At 41.7% G+C, this 21,001-nt stretch overlaps 1 protein-coding gene across 1 annotated transcript in view; it reads left to right on the forward strand.

Moving 5' to 3' along the window:
- Positions 1 to 21,001, forward strand: part of LOC124798569 (metallo-beta-lactamase domain-containing protein 1) — a 32,006-nt gene that overhangs the window by 8,203 nt on the left and 2,802 nt on the right. The window contains exon 3 of the mRNA XM_047262034.1: positions 4,123 to 4,236. Within this exon, the coding sequence (XP_047117990.1) occupies positions 4,123 to 4,236 (114 nt within the window). The remainder of the gene's footprint in view (positions 1 to 4,122; positions 4,237 to 21,001) is intronic.

Genomic DNA, 21,001 nt, shown 5'->3' on the forward strand with positions numbered 1-21,001 from the left:
ATTGCTGGCATGTCTCTCAGCTTTACTGGAGCACTCAAGGCCCTCACGCCCTCCTGACCACATAAAGGTGGCACCTGTTGGAGGGACTGTAATTTATTATTTTTATTATTATTGGTGGTGGTGGTCAGTAGTAGTAGTAGTAGTAGTAGTAGTAGTAGTAGTAGTAGTAGTATAGTCCGTGAGACGAGTGATTGGTACTGACAGTTCCTGCGGGCAGACGGCGCTGTTGCCGAACGTGGCTCACAGCACGCGGCGCCCTGTCTGCTACACGCATTCTCTAGCAGCAGAAATAAAACCGAGACAAAATACAAGTTGTATTGGTACGCGTGAATTTATTTAAAGTTGATGCTTGAAATATATTAACTCAAAAACTGATAAGAGCTATTTAGTACAAGTATCTAAGATGCTGAAACATAATAAAGTTATTTGTTAAACTTCACAACTGAAATGAAAACTATTTTCGCAAGTTGTTGAACATTAGCAATTTTGGTTTCCATTGTTAAGTATTAGCATTATTAATTTGTTCTACTACAAGCTACAGAATAATTGGTCAGTGTATTAAGAGTTATAATCTGAAGAAAGTACTCACAATATGATGATCTGGTTGTAGATCGATAGCAAACTCCCTCCTTACATTCCTGAATACATTGTAGTTACTGTAATGGAAAAACACCACTCACATCACTGTCAGAATCTGATTTGACATTGTCTTCCTCAGCACTACTCGAACTATCACTGCTCTCTCCCAGATGTATAATTAAATTTTCGATGCATTCTTCCACAACCCCTTCGGTTTTGGCCACCTCTCTGATGGCACTTGCAGTGCTGTTTACAATTTTAGCCCACGTCTCGCTTGTCACTTTATTGATAGCTGCTGGAAGGAGAGTTTCCACTTCAGAGATCGTGAATTTTTTATTGTTTGCAGCAATGTAATTTTTTATCTGCGCCCACACTCCTTCAGTTGCATTGAAGTGACAATGGTATGGAGGAAGCCGGACGATTTCATGCCCGTGCCTTTTAGCAATCTCGTCAATTACATATGTTGGAAATTGGGGTTTCTTTTGTGCCACAATTTCGAGCAGTTCCGCCTTCCTTGAATCTTCTCTGAAATCTACTTTTCGCCGTTTCAACCACTGAATGATATCGTCTTTTTTTGTTGCCAAGGTTGGTGCCTTATCGTGAACAACGGAATGATAAGGCGCATTGTCCATAATAATCACTGATGGACTTGTCAGATTCGTCATAAACGATGTCTCGAACCATTCTTGAAATACTACACTGTTCATTTCTTCATGGTAATCTCCCGTCTTTTTTGACCGAAACATTTTCAAGCAGTTTGGCACAAAACCTTTCGATGTTCCTGCATGTAAGACAATAATACGCCCTCCTTTGCCAACAGGCACTGCCATTGTCCCCTCGGGCGTTCCATCATTCCAGCCTCTACGTAAAGAATGGCTGGCATTGACCCAAGTTTCATCTAACCACACTATACTTTCGAATTCCACACCCATGATCCTGCGCAGAAATCTGCACCGCCATGCAACTACATCTGTCCTTTCCATTAATATTTTGCGTCCGTTAAACAGTGAATAGCTGAAGCCTATGTCTTTCAACACTGTACGCAATGAAAATTTGCTCCCTTTAAAAAGATCGTCTTTCTGAAGTGACACCTGTAATTTAGATAGAGTGGGATGTTCCCTTCTCTTATAATAGCTGTATATATGACGACGAATAGCGTCTTTCTGAAAATCGTCCAAAGCTGTCACCTGCTTATTTCTCGGTCGCTTCTTTCCTGGTGTGTGCAGCTTTGTTGTGCCACTCTCGTCACAATCTACACTATACTGTTCTTTCCCTATCTTTACAACAGTGTTCTTACTTATTTTCAATGCTGCTGCAGTTCTCTTCACAACCTGAACAACAGGAATTAAGGGCCCACCTTTGTCCTTTTCTTTCTCAAAGTAATCCCTCAGAACACACGAATTCACGGGCCTAGGTGTGTAGCACACTTTCCTTCCTCCGTTTCACTTCTTGTGTTGGGCTGGTACTACCCGCCGCACTAGACATTGTTTACAACGAAACATAAACAAAGAAACACTAAAAACAACAAAAACGAAATAAACTGCGAATTCAACTTCAGACAAACGACGAACGATCGCACCGCCTGCACGCGAGACACTGGTAAGTTTCATAAGCGCGCGCGACCGGGTTTCAGAGCGGCAACGTGGCCCTTGCTACCCGCTCAAAGTCAGGCCGTCATTGGCTGCCTGCCTGCGGTCGCTAGGCAACGGAAAGACGCTACCGAGCTGTCAATACCAAAGACTCTTCTCCCAGACTATAGTAGTAGTAGTATTGTGACAGACTGGGCATTTCTCAGTATATTTATTACAAAAACTGTTTCATCTACTCTGGCAACAACCAAGACACAGAATTTACTGTTTTACATGGTGATAAACATATCCATAACCCAGAGATGTTGAGTGGCAGAAGAAACTGCAAATGAGCCCAGATATTGAACATAAATACATGAAATTGTGTTTTTAACATATTCTCGTTGAGCTGTTGAGCCACATTTTGAAATAAAAATCTTGATTTGGTCAGTTTGATTAAGTATGTATGTGGTTTAGCAGGAGACGGAGGGGATTCAAGGCACCATAGCACTAGGCTGGTTCCTTTATTAAATGTGTGTGCCTTCCATAAAACTGAACTAATCTGTCATACATGAAGATTTTGCAGCGAGGCATTAAAGCCTAGCAAGAAGAGAATACCAGTCTGCAGATTATGCTCTGTCTTACCCCAATATTCTCTAATATGAAGTTTTTATATGATCAGGCATTTGATGTTCAATGGAATAAAGTGAATATTTCAACCATGTGCTCATAGGGACTGTCACAATTTAATCTTTAACTTACTAATACCGATAACCTATTGCTGTGTTGTGACACTAGTTAGAGTTAGTGTGATAATGCCCCTCCCCACCTGAAATCTTCATTGTTGTGACAAACTAATCTATAAAATTAAGAGAGACTTAAGTTAGGTAGGAATGCGACACTTTGGTTATGATTTATTGTAAATGTGAAATACATATAATGGTAATGGATTGATATTGATGCAGTTTGATGTCTAAAGTTTGTGCCATATTTAACACATTTTTTGTTATAAGAGTTACATCTACAGATATCTTATATAAACTATGAAAAATTTGGGGGAAGATACTACATAATTCTTAATGTAGTTAATTCTCAGTGAATGCTTTGTATCTCTCCCTTCATGCACACTTTTACTATTATTAACTTCTATTAACCAGTTGCGGTTTCTCATTACTACTTCATATCTAAGAATTCATCTATTGAGTAGAAGTTGTCATTCAGAAATTCTTTTAATTTGCTCTTATATATATTTTGTTTATCTGTTCCAGGTAAATTTGTGTGCTTTTTATAGTTTTGCAATTCTTTCTTTGTTAGCTTCTTGATTTAGCCCCACTAGTTCAATAATTTCTCCTAGATACTAGAATTTGTCTAGCTGGGGTGTGCCAAAATTGCTGAGTAAAAGTTGATTGTTCAGTCCTAATCTGGTCCCTTCCATATAATGTTTTTTCTTATGAAATTTGGTCCCAGTTTTTGCCACCATTTCATAGATTTTCTCTACAGAAAGCGTTGCTTCCGGTCTGTTATTGGAGAGGATTAGAATGTCAGCAAAAGCTAGGCAATGAAGGCGAGTTTTAGTTTGGAGACTTCGGGCAATATTTATACATTGAGTTTCATTTTGCTATTTCCAGAACTAAATTAAACAGTAATGATAATAATCTATTCTCTTGTTTAATGTGTGTTTTGGTTTCAAATGGTTCAGTTTATTATTATTTATTATTTTATTTATTTATTATTATTATTATATTATTTATTATTATTATTTATTATTATGTGCCTATTTTTTGTAATTGTACTTTAATGAACACAAGATAACCTTGTCACAGTTTACAGAAAAATTTTATCATCACTTCTGAGATTAAAATGTGGAATTTCACAAACCAACATCCCAAAAATAATAATTGTTACATGTGATAACAATTTCATTTCTCCTCTTGGTATTAAGAAACCTTTTAACAAAAACCACTTTAATTTCTAGGGGAACCTTATATTATAGATGAAGATGTGAAAGTTATACCAACACCAGGCCACACTCTCAGTGACGTATCTGTAATCGTTAAAACTAAAAGTGATGGCATTTTTGCAATTACAGGTAAAGTTATAAATTTACTTTTCAATCATTTATTATTAAATGTTAGTTTACTTTAATGGAATTTAATGTAGGCAAATAAGTCTTCAGCTCCTCCTCCTCTCCTCCCCCCCCCCCCCCCCCCCCTTTTCCCTCATGTTATGGAGCAATACTGTAATTGAACTGGAACAGAAATAGATGCGTGTCTGCTACTTGGATGGAATAGTGATAACTCAAAACTTGGCTTTATAAGTGTGGTGCTGCCATGGTTGACAACTTAGCATCAGGTAATAAACTAATAACCAAAATTTGTTTTGTGGCCCTACAGCTGAGACAGCTTAAAAAGATCACTGACAGCTCATAGTGCTGTTGTCAGTTTCCAACTGTAAGCACTGATGGCTGCAGGAGAAAACAGTAGCCATATACAGAGCTGGGAGAATAATTAGGCATTGCCATAGAGACTTCTATCATGTTACGTTATTAGTTGATGTAGACCCACAAAGCTTCTGCATCCAGCTGACTGCAACTGTGAGGAATCAGCTTATGCCGACTCAGCTATAGCTCCGCATGTTCAGTGGTGACTTTGATTTAAAGTTATAAGTGAGTTACATAACTTACCAAAGCAATGATCACAATTCATCCACACCTTAGGGACCTTTGCTAATCCTGTCTGGTACAAGTTCAGAGAAGCTGAGAACTGGTCAGTACCACTAGTCCTTCATTACCTTAACCTCTAGGCGTACTTTAGAGACTTCATTTAAGCATGATGGTGGAAACGATTGTGTTGAGAAACTGGGTATTTAGGTTTATCTGCTGCGGTTTTAAGGATGTTATAAAACTAAAAAGTCCTCGAGGTTTTCTGTATGGTGTCTGTTGAGGTGAAATATCATTAGTGAGCAACATCGAGGGCATTTGGCGCATCTCAGTTCTATGAGGCTTACTCAGTCATGTTGGGCTCTACTTTGATCAACTGTCAAGTCCATAGAAGTCAATGAAATGAAAGTGGGTGACATTTAAGACATTTCTCACAGTCAAAACCTGTCTGTTGGTGCTTCTAGGTCAGGGCTGGCCACAGTATGCTGAAGTTCATGCATGCAGCATGTGCAGGCTGTGGGCAGTCCAAGGCCCGTCATGTCACTTGACTTTGCTCACTCCTTGTTGGAAGTACCCAGAACAGTGTGATATTTCATTTAGCATTGCAGTGCAGCATCATCCAGTTGGCATAACACTGAGTTCAGCAGAATCATGGGGTCAGTAACACTTACTCTCTGCTGTTTCTAGAATGAAATTTTCACTCTACAGCGGAGTGTGTGCTGATATGAAACTTCCTGGCAGCTTAAAACTATGTGCCGGACCGAGACTCGAACTCGGGACCTTTGCCTTTCGCGGGCAAGTGCTCTAGGAGACTGGCGGAATTGAAGCTGTGAGGACGGGGCGTGAGTCATGCTTGGGTTGCTCAGTTGGTAGAGTACTTGCCCGCGCAAGACAAAGGTCCCGAGTTCGAGTCTCGGGGTCCGGCACACAGTTTTAATCTGCCAGGAAGTTTCTCTGCTGTTTGTTTGTGATATGAAGGATGTTCACAGGGACATTGGCTGTTTGCACAAGAAGAAGCAATCTAGAGTGATCATCACAATTCTTTAAAATGGATGGGAATGACGAAAGAGAGGGGTGAGAATTCTCAATTTGCATAAGCGAAGGGTACTACTTATTTGCTATGCAACTACATTAAGCACCATGCAGAAAGAATTTAAGCTTTTAGATGACAATGAAATGGCAAAGAATTACAATGGTTGACAGGTGTGATTCATTGTACACCAAGAAGTACTTCGTGCTAAAGTTGCAACCATGGAGCACTTGAAGAAATTGGTAGTACGAGCAGTAAAATTTCTGAAGTCGCATCTGTTATTCTGTTTTTAGTTGCAACAGTTTTCAGTTGAAATGAACGAAGAGCATATGGAGTTCATTTACTACTTCAAAATATGTTGGTTAAGTCAAGGGGCATGCCTGGAATGATTTTTCAATTTAAATCTCACTACTGAATTTATGAAGGAAAAAGGAATGCAAGAATAAAAATTAGATCATCTGGAATTGATCGTAGACTTTGCATTTTAAATGGACTTACCTGCACACTGCACACAGTAAGATGCTGAAAGGCAACGTCTTTGTGATTTGATAGGGATGCACTTAAAAAAGTCACTTTGTAGAAGGCACACGTTCTGAAAGACAGGCCAGTTCCCTGGTGCAGTGGCATTAAAAAAAAGGGTGAGATCTGGAGAATTCATTGTGACCACTAGCCACTTCACATAGACGGCCATCCAAACGGGTGACTAGGAAAACCAAAATGCCTTTCGGCTCTCTCATTGGTTAATGTAATTTGGATTTCTGGGAGGAATTAATTTGATAAACCGAGAGAATGCTGAGAAGCTACACAACATGCAAACATTATGAGTGTATTGATCAGTTGTAATTTTCATAATTGAAGTTTTAGTACTTGTCTTGCAGGTACAAATTAGGTTTTGCATACTTTAATGTTATGAATGTGGTTTAAGAGTTACAAAATAGTCGGAAGTGCAAGAGATCTAACATTTGCAACATAAGATTCAGTGGCACATTACATTCGAATATGAACTTGAATCTGTTGTTCACCAGCAGCATAATTAAAATTTAGGTATTTTTCCTTACATCACAACACGTTGTTGTAATTCTCAAATTTGTTATGTTATTGTTGGCCTTTTACTTGTAGTGTGTTTGCATTAGGCAATCACAAAATGGAAGGCAATCGAAGACGGACCTTGTATGATGTTATTTTCAATTGTAAAATAATTCTTACTGCTGAAAAATATGGTAACAGGAGGGCTGGACGAGAGGTCAGGCTAGCTGAGAGTAACGTTTGCTTATGGAAGATACAGAAATTGGCAATATTTGCAGTGCCCACCAATAGAAAGAAATTCACTGGCCCTCACACACACATCCTGATGTCAAAGTAAAAGTTTTTGAATTTGCCCGTTAAGGTAGTATGGGTAATCTGTGACTAGTGACACCACAAGAAACAAACCAAAGAAGTGGCTGCAGCTCTTAATATACCGAAACAAGAGTTTAAGGCTAGCTGCGGATGGGTTGATCATTTTATGAAATGGGCAGGCTTATCTCTATGACTCTGTACAACATTATGCCAAAAGCATCTACAAGATTTTGAGAAAAAAGTTAAGATTTTCAGAGACATGTCAACACACACTGAAAAGAGAATACTTTTTTGATAGGCCAAATAGGCAAAGCTAATGTGATAACAATTTGGTTTGATTTGGAACATAATTACACGGTTGATTAGGAGACGAAAGAAGTTGCCATCAAAACAACATGATGTGAGAAATAGCACATAACTGTAATGCTGGGAATCACAGCTGGTGGGCGCAGACTTCCCCCTTTCTTAATCTTCATGTGGAAAAATGCTCAAAGACATCTAAAAATGAAAAGTTGTTACCTGTTGACTTTTTGATCAAAACCAAGAGAAGGCATGGATAACTGGAATTTAAATGCTTGACTGTCTCCAAAGCGTATGGGAACTAAAACTAACATCAGTGTTTTGTCTTAATGCATTTTGTGATCATCTCACTGATGACATAATAAAGAAGATCCACAGCCTAGGCGGTGATCTTGTTGTTATTGCTGGAGGAGTGACTTCTGTATTACAGTCTCTGGATGTTAATATAAATAAACCTTTCAAAGGCTACAGTTAAAAAAGAATGGTTTTGTAAACCAAACTGTGAACTGACTCCAACAGGAAAAATTGTGTTGCACCCCATATTATTGCACAGTGGGTTTTGGCTGCCTGGAAAAGCATTGAAACGCCAATGATTGTAAAATCATTCGAGAAATGCTGCATTTCAAATCCCTGGACAGCACTGAAGATGATGTGCCCTGTAACATCACCAAGGATGAAGGGGGGAGACAAAATTAATATATTTCTTATGTAGACTCCTCTGAGGATACTGGTAATGATGACATTAGTGAATAGTGATGAGTAATGCTGGTAATTTACAGTATGTTTGTTTGTTTGTATGTATTTCATGTAGGTAGTTACATTAGATGTTCCTTTTTAATAATGACTTTTTAATTTAAAAGAGGATCAATTAAAAATTGCCCCCTGCGGGTATGGGGGTTAGAATAGGTCCGAGGTATTCCCGCCTGTCATAAGAGGCGACTAAAAGGAGTCTCACTTTTCGGCCCTATGAGTTCAGGTCCCATTCTATGATTTGCCTGCCACTTTCAAAATTCTCTGTAGAAAAAGTGCAGGCCATATGGGGAAGGACACCTTTCGTGGTGCACGAGTGCCCTTAGATTCAATATCCTGAGTCTCTTGTCATGGCTTTGCATCTCCACCTGCGTTTCAACTCTTTGGGTGAGGACACTTTCCGGGGTATGTCATCTTCCATTGTCTCCTGTCCTCTTTCACCCTCATGACAATATTGGATTTCTCTGCACCCAGTACCCAGCACGGTAGCCAGTCCATTGTGGTGGGGCCGTAATGTACCCATTTGGTGGTAGCTCTCTGACAACACGGGTCACACTGCTGATGCCTGAGCTGTAAACTCCCCATGTTTGCCAAGTAGTAGATACCTGTCTTCCTGGGGCATCAGGACTCCTGGCAACGGCCATCGTGCCAGTTGGCCTTTGCTGTGGCTGGGTGGCGCCCATGGGGAGAGACCCCAATCGGAGTGGGTGGCATCAGGGCGGATGACTCGCAATGAAGCGGACTAAGTCATCTCTGGCTGGTGACCGTACGGCAGCAGCAGTCTCTAAGATGGACAAGATAGAGTACAATGCCGACAGGTATGACCCTAAATCGTTTCCCTCCCTTGCTACACCATGGGAGGAATGTAGAGCTACAGAATGGAGAGAGCATATTCGCCTCAGTTTTTAGTCTGTAGCAGAACCAAAGACCAATGGGTACTCTTTTCTACCGACAAAGCCTCAATTTTTCATTGGACACCTTGAGGATAAGTTTGGAGAAGTGATAGTGCTCTCCAATAGTGCAAAACGGCGCAGTCTTGATTCAGACAGCATCCCCAGCCCAATCCCGAGCGTTACTCGCCTGTGACAAGCTGGGTGATATTTCTGTTTTCGTCACTCCCCATAAAAGCCTCAAGATTGTCCAGGGGATTATTTTCCATCGTGACCTCCTCTTGCAGTCCGACGATGAGCTCCACACCAATTTAGAACAGCAGGGTGTTCATTTCATCTGGCGCATTTCCAGGGGACCCAAAGACAACAGGGTTGCTACCGGTGCCTTCATCTTGGCCTTTGAGGGCGATTCATTGCCTGAATAGGTCAAGGTGATGGTTTACCGCTGTGATGTTAAACCATATGTTCCTCCCCCTATGCAGTGCTTTAAGTGCTGGAAGTTCGGGCACATGTCTTCCTGCTGCACTTCCAGTTCCACATGTCGAGACTGCGGACGTCCACTGCACGCAGATACTCCATGTGCACCACCTTCCACTTGCATCAACTGTGAAGAGCACCACTCCCCCAGCTCATTAGACTGTCCAGTACTCTGTAGGAGGGGAAAATTATGGAGTAAAAGACCGTGGACTGGTTGACTTACACAAAGGCTAAACGTAAATTCAAAAGATTACACTGCATTCGGTTGATGTCAACATGCACTGCAGCTACATCACCATTGCCGTCTCAAGTGCCAGTGGTTCCTCACTCTATGCCATGAACAGTGGGCGCTCCAGGCCACCAGAATACTTCTGCCCCCTTGGTGGTAGGGGCCAAATCTTCCTCCGTTGCTCCCAAAGCACCTACTTTGGGAGCAAGAGCCCTCCAAATGCAGGGGACATCTAGTCCCCTCCCCCCTGCCGGAGAAGCAACAGCCTCCTCTCTTCCAAGATCTCCACTAATGCCATGGCAGACACTCGCCGGTGGCTCAAGGAGCCAAATGCTGCTGGACGAAGAGCGTCACAGTCTTCCTCCTTGCCTGAAGCTGCTTCAGAGAAATCTTCCCAGCAAGCCCCCTAAAGAGAAATGAGAGAGCAAGCAAACTAAGAAGTAGTCTGCTAAGAAACAGGACCCTGTGGTGGCTCCAACACCACCCCTCCCTATCATTTCTGCATCTGAGGATGCAGTGGCGATCTTAGCGTCACCTGCAGACCTGGGTCTCACTGATGCCTCATCCACCATAGAAATGGCTACAAATATTCAGTTGGAGGCAGCAGGTGACCCTGACGCATAACCTGCCTCCTTGTGTGCTTCATGCCTTCCCAGCCTCACAATTACATCATCCACCAGTGGAATTGCGGTGGTTTTTTCCACCACCTGGCTGAGTTATGGCAACTGTTAAGCTTTACACCTGCTTTCTGCATTGCCCTCCAGGAAACCTGGTTCCCGGCAATGCTGACCCCTGTCCTCCTTGGCTATAAGGAATATTACAGGAACCGTAGCAACTATAGTAGAATGTCAGGTGGAGTTTGCGTCTGTCCTGAACAAATCAGTATGCAGTGAACCTGTGCCCCTTCAAACCCCTCTTGAAACTGTGGCTGTCAGGATAAGAACGACGCAGGAAATAACTGTCTGAAACATATATCTTCCTCCAGATGGTGCACTGATTGATCAACTTCCTAAACCTTTTACTTTGGAGAGATTTTAACACTCATAATCCCTTGTGGGGTGGCACAGTTCTTACTGGCTGAGGCAGAGATGTTGAAAATTTACTGCCGCAATTTGACCTCTGCCTCTCAACCCATTTCAGTGTGGCACATGGCACATATTCAGCTATTGATCTCTCAGTTCGCAGTCCTGACCTTCTCCCATCTATCCACTGGAGAGCGTGTGACAACCTATGTGGTAGTGACCACTTCCCCATCTTCCTGTCACTGCCCCAGCATCAGGCCCACGGACGCTTGCCCTAGAGGAAACTTTCACCTCTGATGTCACTATTGAATCTCCCACACATGGTAGCATCGATGTGGTGATTGAGCAGATAACTACAATGATCATTTGTGCAGCGGAAAATGCGATCCCGTGTTCTTTAGGGTGCCCCTGGCGAAATACAGTCCCTCAGTGGTTGCCAGAAGTTGTTGGGGCAGTTAAGGAGCGTCGGTGAGCTCGACAGCGGCTTAAGTGGCACACTTCCCTGGAACACCTCATAGCTTTAAAACAGCTCCATCCCCACATTTGCCATATTATCAAAAGGTGGAAACAGGAGTGTTGGGAGAAATACGTGTCGACCGTTGGGTGCCATATGTCACCTTCCAAAGTCTGAGCAAAGATCAACCAAGTTTTTGGGTACCAGACCCCAGCAGGTGTTCCTGGTGTTAACATAAATGGTGTGTTATCTACCGACACAAATGCAATTGCGGAGCACTTTGCTGAGCACTGTGCTTGCACCTCTGTGTCAGAGAATTACCCCCAGCCTTTCTCACTCTCAAACGGTGGATGGAAGAGAAAGTCCTCTCATTCACTACGTGCCTTAGTGAACCCTATAACACCCCATTTACAGAGTGGGAGCTCCTCAGTGCCCTTGCACATTGCCCTGACACAGCTCCGGGGCCCAATCAGAACTACAGTCAGATGATTAAACATATCTCGTCTGACTACAAGCGACATCTCCTTATGATATTCAACTGGATCTGGTGCAATGGAGTCTTTCCGTCACAATGGCAGGAGAGCACCATCATTCCAGTGCCAAAACCCGGTAAGAGTCCACTCGATGTGGATAGCTATCAGCCCATCAGCCTCACCAACATTCTTTGTAAGCTGCTGGAACATATGGTGTGTTGGCGGTTGGGTCAGGTCCTGGAGCACGTGGCCTACTGGCTCCATGCCAGGGTGGCTTCTGCCTGGGTCGCTATACCACTGATGATCTTGTGTCCCTCAAGTCTGCCATCCAAACAGCCTTTTCCAGACGCCAACACCTTGTTGCCATCTTTTTTGATTTATGAAAAGCGTATGATACCCCCTGGTGACGACATATCCTTGGCACATTATACGAGTGGGGTATCCGAGGCCCGTTCCCAATGTTCATCCAAAATTTCCTGTCGCTTCGTACTTTCTGTGTCCAAGTTGGTGCCTCCGGTAGTTCCCCCCAAATCCAGGAGAATGGGGTCCTCAGGGCTCTGTATTGAGTGTGTCTCTATTTTTAGTGGCCATTAACAGTCAAGCAGTAGCTGTAGGGCCACCCATCTCACCCTCTCTATATGCAGACGACATCTGCATTTCGTAGTGCTCCACTAGTACTGGTGTTGCTTAGTGGCACTTACAGGGAGCCATCCACAAGGTGCAATCATGGGCTCTAGCCCACAGCTTTCAATTTTCAGCCATAAAGTCGTGTGTTATGCTTTTCTGTCAGCGTCGTACCGTTCATCCAGAACCGGAGACATATTGATTTTTAGGACTGGTTTTCAGTGCTTGATTGACTTGGCTTCTCACCTTCGTCAGCTTAAGTGGAAGTGCTAGTAGTACCTCAATGCCCTCTGCTGCCTAAGCAACAGCAACTAATGACAGGAGCTTTTAGGACGGGTCTGGTGACCACCATCCTTGCGGAGGCTGGAGTTCCTCCATTGCAGGTCAGGCATGCACAACTGCTCAACAGTTACATTGCACACATTTGTAGTTATTCTGCGCATCCAAATTACCGTCTCCTTTTCCCACTCACGGCAGTTCATCTCCCACATCGGCAGCCCAGGTCAGGACTTAACAATTGCAGTTCGCGTCCGATCCCTTCTACCTGAACTGAAGTCCTTGCCTTTACCACCCGTACTCGAGGTCCAATCGTGTACACCTCCATGGTGTACACGTAGGCCGCAGCTTCCCCTGGACCTTTCACATGGCCCAAATGACTCAGTTCACCTCGCGGCTCTCCACTGTTACTTCATCTCAATTCTTGACATGTACCAACACCATGAAGCGATTTACACGGACAGGTCGATGTCTGATGGTCATGTCAGCTTCTCATATGTCCATGGAGGACATATTGAACACCATTCCTTGCCTGATGGCTGCAGGGTTTTCACTGCAGCACTGGTGGCTGTATCTCGGGCTCTTGAGCACATCTGTTCATGCCCTGGGGAGTTGTTTCTTCTGTGTGCTGACTCCTTGAGCAGCCTACAAGCTATCGACCAATGCTACCCTTGTCATCCTTTGGTAGTGAGCATCCAGGAGTCCATCTAAGCCCTGGAATGGTCCGGTGATTCAGTGGTGTTTGTGCGGACCCCAGGACATGTCAGAATCCCAGGCAACAGACTTGGTGACGGGCTAGCCCAACAGGCTACACGGAAACCACTTATGGAAAGTGGCATTCCAATATCTTACCTGCGTTTGTTTTTACATCGCCAGGTTTTTCGGCTTTGAGAGAAGGAATGGCATAGTCTCGGTACTCACAACAAACTGCATGCCATTAAGGCGACCATGCATGGGTGGCAGTCCTCCATTTGGGCCTCTCACAGGGACTCTGTGGTTCTCTGCCGCCTCTGCATTGGCCACGCTTGGGTGACCCATGGCTACCTCCTGCGCCGTGAAGTCCCGCCTCAGTATCGGTGCGGCGCCCAGTTGACAGTGGCCCATATTCTGGTGCACTGTCCCACTTTGACTGCCCTGCAACGAAATCCTCGGTTACCAGACTCGTTGCCACTAATTTTATCTGACAATGCCTCATTGGCTGATTTAGTTTTATGTTTTGTTCATGAGGGTGGGTTTTATCATTCTATGTAAGTTTTAGTGCATGTCCTTCATCCCTCTGTATCCTCCACCCTAGTGCTTTTAGGGTGGAGGTTTTAATGTGTTGCAGAGTGGCTGGCTTCTCATTTTTATTAGCATGGTCAGCCAGTCATGGTAATCTGTTTTGTTGTTTTAATCTCTTCTACCTGTTTCTTGCTTCTCTCTGTGGTTTCCTTCTCCCCTTTTTTCTATTTAAGTGTTTGTTGCCCTTCCGTCGTTCTTGTGGTTTTTTTCCTTTCTCTCCATTTTGTGTCGTCAGTCTTGCTTGTTTTATTCTCACCCTTGTGGCATTGTTTTATTCAGAACTAGAGACAGATGACCTAGCTGTTTGGTCCCTTTCCCCCTCTTTTAAACAAACCAACCAACCACTTAAAAATTGCTGTTTGTTTAATAGTTCATGTATAAATTCATTGTTGTGTAAAACAAATTTAGTCTACCAGTTACGTGCGAACATACTCTTTCTTATGATTTTAATTTCTGGGGCATGCATAACAGTTTATGGAGCATTAGATTCAGGTAAATATGGTAATTAATGCAAGCTTTTGCCAATGAGAGCAAAGTTAAATTCTGGCTATCGGCTTGAGCTGTATATTGCTTCCAGCTAATTGACTTAACCCATTAACTCAATCATCTTACCTTTCTGGAAAGTATAGATTTGACTGTTCTCCTGCTTCTAAAGATTGACAGATGAAAAATTAAAGATCTACGTACCACCTCTATAATTACGCTAACTGTAGTTTTTTAACATATGAGAAATTGCAAATAAATATTCCATGACACATTTCTGATGGAGTATTAGTAAAAAGTGAAATTAAATTGGTCTTGTGTAGCTGCAAAATGTAGTTGTTACCAGCTGTACCCAGCACAAATTGCTGTGGCTCAGTACAGTTAAAAGGAAAAGAAAGAAAAGAGAAAGCATGTCCTAATCTCCTCCTGCCCCCCTTCCCTCCCACAATCTCTGTCCATCTCCTCCCACTCTATTTTAAGGTTTCCTTTTCCTTCCTTCGCCCTCTCTCTGTCCATCAACTCTTCCCTGATTTCTCTGTCTGTCATCTTCTCTCCTCTCTTCATCTCTTCCTGCCACCTCTGTCCATCTCCTCCTTTCCAATTCTGTGTCAATTTACTTCCATCCCTCTGTCCCTCTCCTCTTTCCCTCCTCTTTCTGAACTTGAGCCGTGTTTTTTGTTATTGCAAATCCAAATTCTTTAGTCTGTATGTTTTATAGAATATTGTTTAAAATTTGAAGTAAATCTGTCAAGAACTTTTCAAGACTTTTTCTAACAACATTTCATAAAAGCTGTATTTGTCCAAATGTTTGAGTAACATGTAAAAATTGGAAGTAAATTGGTCCAGTACTTTTTGAGATTTTGTGTAACAGTATTTCCACATTATACATTATATAATCATTTTCATGTTACATACATAAAATAGGCATAGGAAAACATTCAAATTAAACATTGTGTCAAAGTGACTACTTTTTGAGTTTTGTGAGCAACAATGTACAAAAGGCTCAATTTTTATGTAAAACTAGTGATGCAGCCCAGATTCGCATAGGTAGCATTAAGTGTCTACGGCCAGACAACTTGACTGGTGTAGTGTGTTTTATTTGGAGTCACAAATAAAACTCAAATATCAACTTTAAGTACACTTTGTGATCAAAAGTATCCGGACACCACAAGAAACATACATTTTTCAGATTACGTTCATTGTGCTGCCACCTACTGCCAGGTACTCCATATCAGTGACCTCAGCAGTCGTTAGACATCGTGAGAGAGCAGAACGGGGCACTTTGTGGAACTCACGGACTTTGAACGTGGTCAGGTGATTGTCACTTGTGTCATACGTCTGTACGTGAGACTTCCACACTCCTAAACATCCCTAGGTCAACTGTTTGCAATGTGATAGTGAAGTGGAAATGTGAAGGGACGTGTACACCACAAAAGTGTACAAGCCAACCTCGTCTGTTGACTGACAGAGAACGCTGGCAGTTGAAGAGGGCCGTAATGTGTAATAGTCAGACATATATCCAGATCATCATACAGGAATTCCAAACTGCACCGGGATCCAGTGCAAGTACTATGAAAGTTAGGGGGAAGGTGAGAAAACTTGGATTTAATGGTTGAGCAGCTGCTCACACACCGCACATCACACTGGTAAATGCCAAATGACACCTTGCTTGGTGTAAGGAGCATAAACATTGGATGATTGAACAGTGTAAAAACATTGTGTGTAGTGATGAACCACAGTACACAATGTGGTGATCCAATGGCAGGGTGTGGGTATGGCGAATGCCCGGTGAACTTTATCTCCCAGTGTGTGTAGTGCCAACAGTAAAATTCGGAGGCGGTGGTGTTATGGTGTGGATTTGTTTTTCATGGAGGGGGCTTGCACCCTTTATTGTTTTTGCATGGCACTATCACAGCACAGGCCTACAGTGATGTTTTAAGCACCCTCTTGCTTGCCACTGTTGAAGAGCAATTTGAGGACGGCAATTGCATCTTTCAACATGATCGAGTACCTTTTCGTCATGCACATCCTATCACGGAGTGGTTACAAGACAAAATCATCCCTGTAATGGACTGTCCTGCACAGTCCTGACCTGAATCCTGTAGAACACCTTTGGGATGTTTTGGTACGCCGACTTCATGTCAGACCTCACCGACTGACATCGATACCTCTCCTCAGTGCAGCACTCCTTGAAGAATGGGCTGCTATTTCCCAAGAAATCTTCCAGCATCTGATTGAATGTATGCCTGCGAGAGTGTAAGCTGTCATCAAGGCTAAGGGTGGGCCAACACTGTATTGAATTCCAGCATAACCAATGGAGGGCACCATGAACTTGTAAATCATTTTCAGCCAGGTGTCCGGATACTTTTGATCACATAGTGTAAGTGGATATCATCACATTCATATAACTTACGTAATGCAAGCCGTGCATGCCAGAAATATTGTGTGTTCCATATTGAATTGGTGTTTGGAGTGATAAGTTTGCAACCATTGTAAATATTGTATGTGAATCATGAGTGGTGTGTGTGTGTGTGTGTGTGTGTGTGTGTCAGTCAGGAAAAATAAGAAAAAATACGCATGATGTACATGTTTGGCTATTGTTATGGCACTACTCCTTGAACAGAACCTTACCTGTAGTACACACCATGATGCATTGTTGAGACTCATTTCCACAATTCTTTGTCATTGGCCCTTTATGCAGAGGAGCTGCAGTTGAAGTGGAATCCGGAGCACATTTCATTTCTGGTGGTCCTCCACATCATTGAGAGGTAAATGCTAGGTTTTTGGCAGAGTGAAAGTTGATCCAGTTGGCAGTTGATCCTGCAATCTCCTGGTCCTTATTCAAATGCTCTACCACTAGATCATTAAACCAGATGTGAACTTGGTCACACTTTGTTAACTTAAGGCACTGTTGCTCTCTCAAGTTATAGCTGCTGTTTGGTAAGTGATAGTGGCATCATTGCCACAATTTAACTTTAATTCTTACAGTTTGGAACATGGCTGTTATTCAGCAAACACAGACTAGTTTAAACATAGGATTAAACAACAGACTGGTTGCACTTAAACCGGTTGGCTGTTTAATCCTATATTGTTACTTTAATTCATGGTAATTAAGATAGTCTGTGTGATGTATGTGTATATCATATACAAAAACCTTCCTCATATAGCAGTTCCTGAGATTAGCCTGCACTTGTAGACAGATGCCAGGAGACAACTTCAGTTTATATGTGTGAAGATGGTGTTGCTTAGTGAAATACATACAAACTATAGCTGTAATTTTTCATGGAATAAGTAATTACTGTAAATAATATTACTCAATGCAGCTTGCTTCACTTTTTATCTCGCCTTTTATAGCACCATTTTTGCTTGTGTAATGATTTTTTTATTCACTTTGTTTCATAAATAACATTTTTACTTATTATATGACAGATTTAACATTGGTCACTTTGCAGTTACATCCTGCAGTATAGTTTGCAGAACATACCTCAGAATAAAATTTAAAACAATTTCTGTTGTATTTGACATCAATTTGAAAACCTGAACTAACAAAAAAAGTACTCACTTTGTGAGCTGTAAATTATACAAAAATGACCACATAATTCATTCTTGTAATTACATTAATTCTGCAGGTAATTGCATTACAAACATTACTGTCCACAATGCAACTGAAATGACAGTTACTATATAGGTCCTGTGCGTTACTGTTAGTTAAATAAGCAGCTTGACAGGTGCTGAACTGTGATTCACATGTGTTTGACTTGTATTGGCACCATCAAAATATGGTGATTAAGAAAAGGATGCTGTTACAGTCCTGTTACACAAATAACTGTTACAGTCCTGTTACACAAATAACAGGACAAATGTTGGCAAATTACTTCTTTTGTCAAAAAGAAACACACATATAAAATGCCATCTGGAAATGTTTGACAACTTGATAGTCAATGTACTTCAAAGACCAGAGATGACTTAACCTACTATGTTCACTAGATATTTATGTATAATTTTAATGACATGTTCTGAACAATTCTTGCATAATGAGTGACAGTGATCCAGAAAATTAAATTTTTTGACTGCAGGAAGGCTTTTTTAATAGCAAATTACAATTTCTCTCAGCTTTTACTTTGTGAGGAATCTGTCTGTTTTTATCTTAGCGAGCAATACAGCAGTGCAATAATGTTTACATTATCAGTGCCTCACTAGCTGTGTGCCAGTGTGACAATAGCCCTGGATTGAAATCGCACTGGAAAATTATATTTAAAGTCAGTGTTTTTTCCTGCTCTGCTTCACTAATTATTACAATATTTTTTTTAAAGTTCATAGGCACTTTCCTGCCATTTATTTTCGCTATTTTTTGAATGGTGACACTAAAAGAATGGAAAATCAGATGTCTGCTGAACAGAATATTTATATTTACTTAAGTATTTTTCTTCAAAGAACACAGTCAGAAAAAGTGACAACAAGAAACTGGTAAAGTAGATGTAAATTAGCATCCAGTGTCATTGTCATAATTTATAGACACATTTACTGTGGGTACGCACTCTGATGGGAAGGATGGTGTGATAAACTGTAATACTTGTTTATCACCTCCACAACAACATGACAGGCTGCTTGGAAGAAACTAAGTCAATGGTAGAAAGATGCAAACATATGGCATTTTGTTGTGATTAACTGGCAGTTCATCGGTCTGTGTTGTGTGTGGGGTGCTGATGTTACTGTCACACTGTTCAGCAATTCTAAAGCAAGTCTCTCTGTGGATGTTCACTTTCTGCAATCAGTGCTGTGTTCCTCTGTACTGAGGATAGTGCCAATGATTGTATGCATGAGAAAAACATTTTCTAAGCCAGTTTAATAAGCCACAGCTGCAAAGTACTAACACGAATTCTTTACAGACGAATGGAAAAACTAGTAGAAGCCGACCTCGGGGAAGATCAGTTTGGATTCCGTAGAAATACTGGAACACGTGAGGCAATACTGACCTTACGACTGATCTTAGAAGAAAGATTAAGGAAAGGCAAACCTACGTTTCTAGCATTTGTAGACTTAGAGAAAGCTTTTGACAATGTTGACTGGAATACTCTCTTTCAAATTCTAAAGGTGGCAGGGGTAAAATACAGGGAGCGAAAGGCTATTTACAACTTGTACAGAAACCAGATGGCAGTTATAAGAGTTGAGGGACATGAAAGGGAAGCAGTCGTTGGGAAGGGAGTAAGACAGGGTTGTAGCCTCTCCCCGATGTTATTCAATCTCTATATTGAGCAAGCAGTAAAGGAAACAAAAGAAAAATTTGGAGTAGGTATTAAAATCCATGGAGAAGAAATAAAAACTTTGAGGTTCGCCGATGACATTGTAATTCTGGCAGAGACAGCAAAGGACTTGGAAGAGCAGTTGAACGGAATGGATGGTGTCTTGAAGGGAGGATATAAGATGAACATCAACAAAAGCAAAACGAGGATAATGGAATGCAGTCGAGTTAAGTCGGGTGATGCTGAGGGTATTAGATTAGGAAATGAGACACTTAAAGTAGTAAAGGAGTTTTGCTATTTGGGGAGCAAAATAACTGATGATGGTCGAAGTAGAGAGGATATAAAATGTAGACTGGCAATGGCAAGGAAAGCGTTTCTGAAGAAGAGAAATTTGTTAACATCGAGTATAGATTTAAGTGTCAGGAAGTTATTTCTGAAAGTATTTGTATGGAGTGTAGCCATGTATGGAAGTGAAACATGGACGGTAAATAGTTTGGACAAGAAGAGAATAGAAGCTTTTGAAATGTGGTGCTACAGAAGAATGCTGAAGATTAGATGGGTAGATCACATAACTAATGAGGAAGTATTGAATAGGATTGGGGAGAAGAGAAGTTTGTGGCACAACTTGACCAGAAGAAGGGATCGGTTGGTAGGACATGTTCTGAGGCATCAAGGGATCACCAATTTAGTATTGGAGGGCAGCGTGGAGGGTAAAAATCGTAGAGGGGGACCAAGAGATGAATACACTAAGCAGATTCAGAAGGATGTAGGTTGCAGTAGGTACTGGGAGATGAAGAAGCTTGCACAGGATAGAGTAGCATGGAGAGCTGCATCAAACCAGTCTCAGGACTGAAGACCACAACAACAAGAAGCCAATAATGGTGAAAAGATGTGTTACCTGCTCATAATGTTTACAACATAACCACTGTAGCCACAACAAGATTGTAAATCATGTTTTCAATATCTTTAAGATGGGGAAACAAAAATAACTGTGACAGTGATTGATTTATGATGATTAGTTTGCAGTTGCTGCATCTGAATATTGTTATTAACTACACTCTATCCCCTAAATCTATTTACAGAAATGGGAATAAAATTCCTTGGCATATACTTTCAGCATTCCAGCCCACAACAGCCACATGTGTGAGGTGCTAGCTGAGCTCAGTTGTGAGCTTGCTTGAGGAACAGGCTTGGCAACAACACAGAATACATTCAGCAAATGTGTGATCATCGAGTTACTTCCTGGGTGCATAGAATTATCCTGCTAAATTCACTAGATGTTTTATGTTTTCCATTGAGTAATTTGAATGATTTTCAGTTGAGAT

This window comes from Schistocerca piceifrons, chromosome 1, assembly GCF_021461385.2.
Source record: "Schistocerca piceifrons isolate TAMUIC-IGC-003096 chromosome 1, iqSchPice1.1, whole genome shotgun sequence".
In the NCBI taxonomy this organism is placed as follows: Eukaryota; Metazoa; Arthropoda; class Insecta; order Orthoptera; family Acrididae; genus Schistocerca; species Schistocerca piceifrons.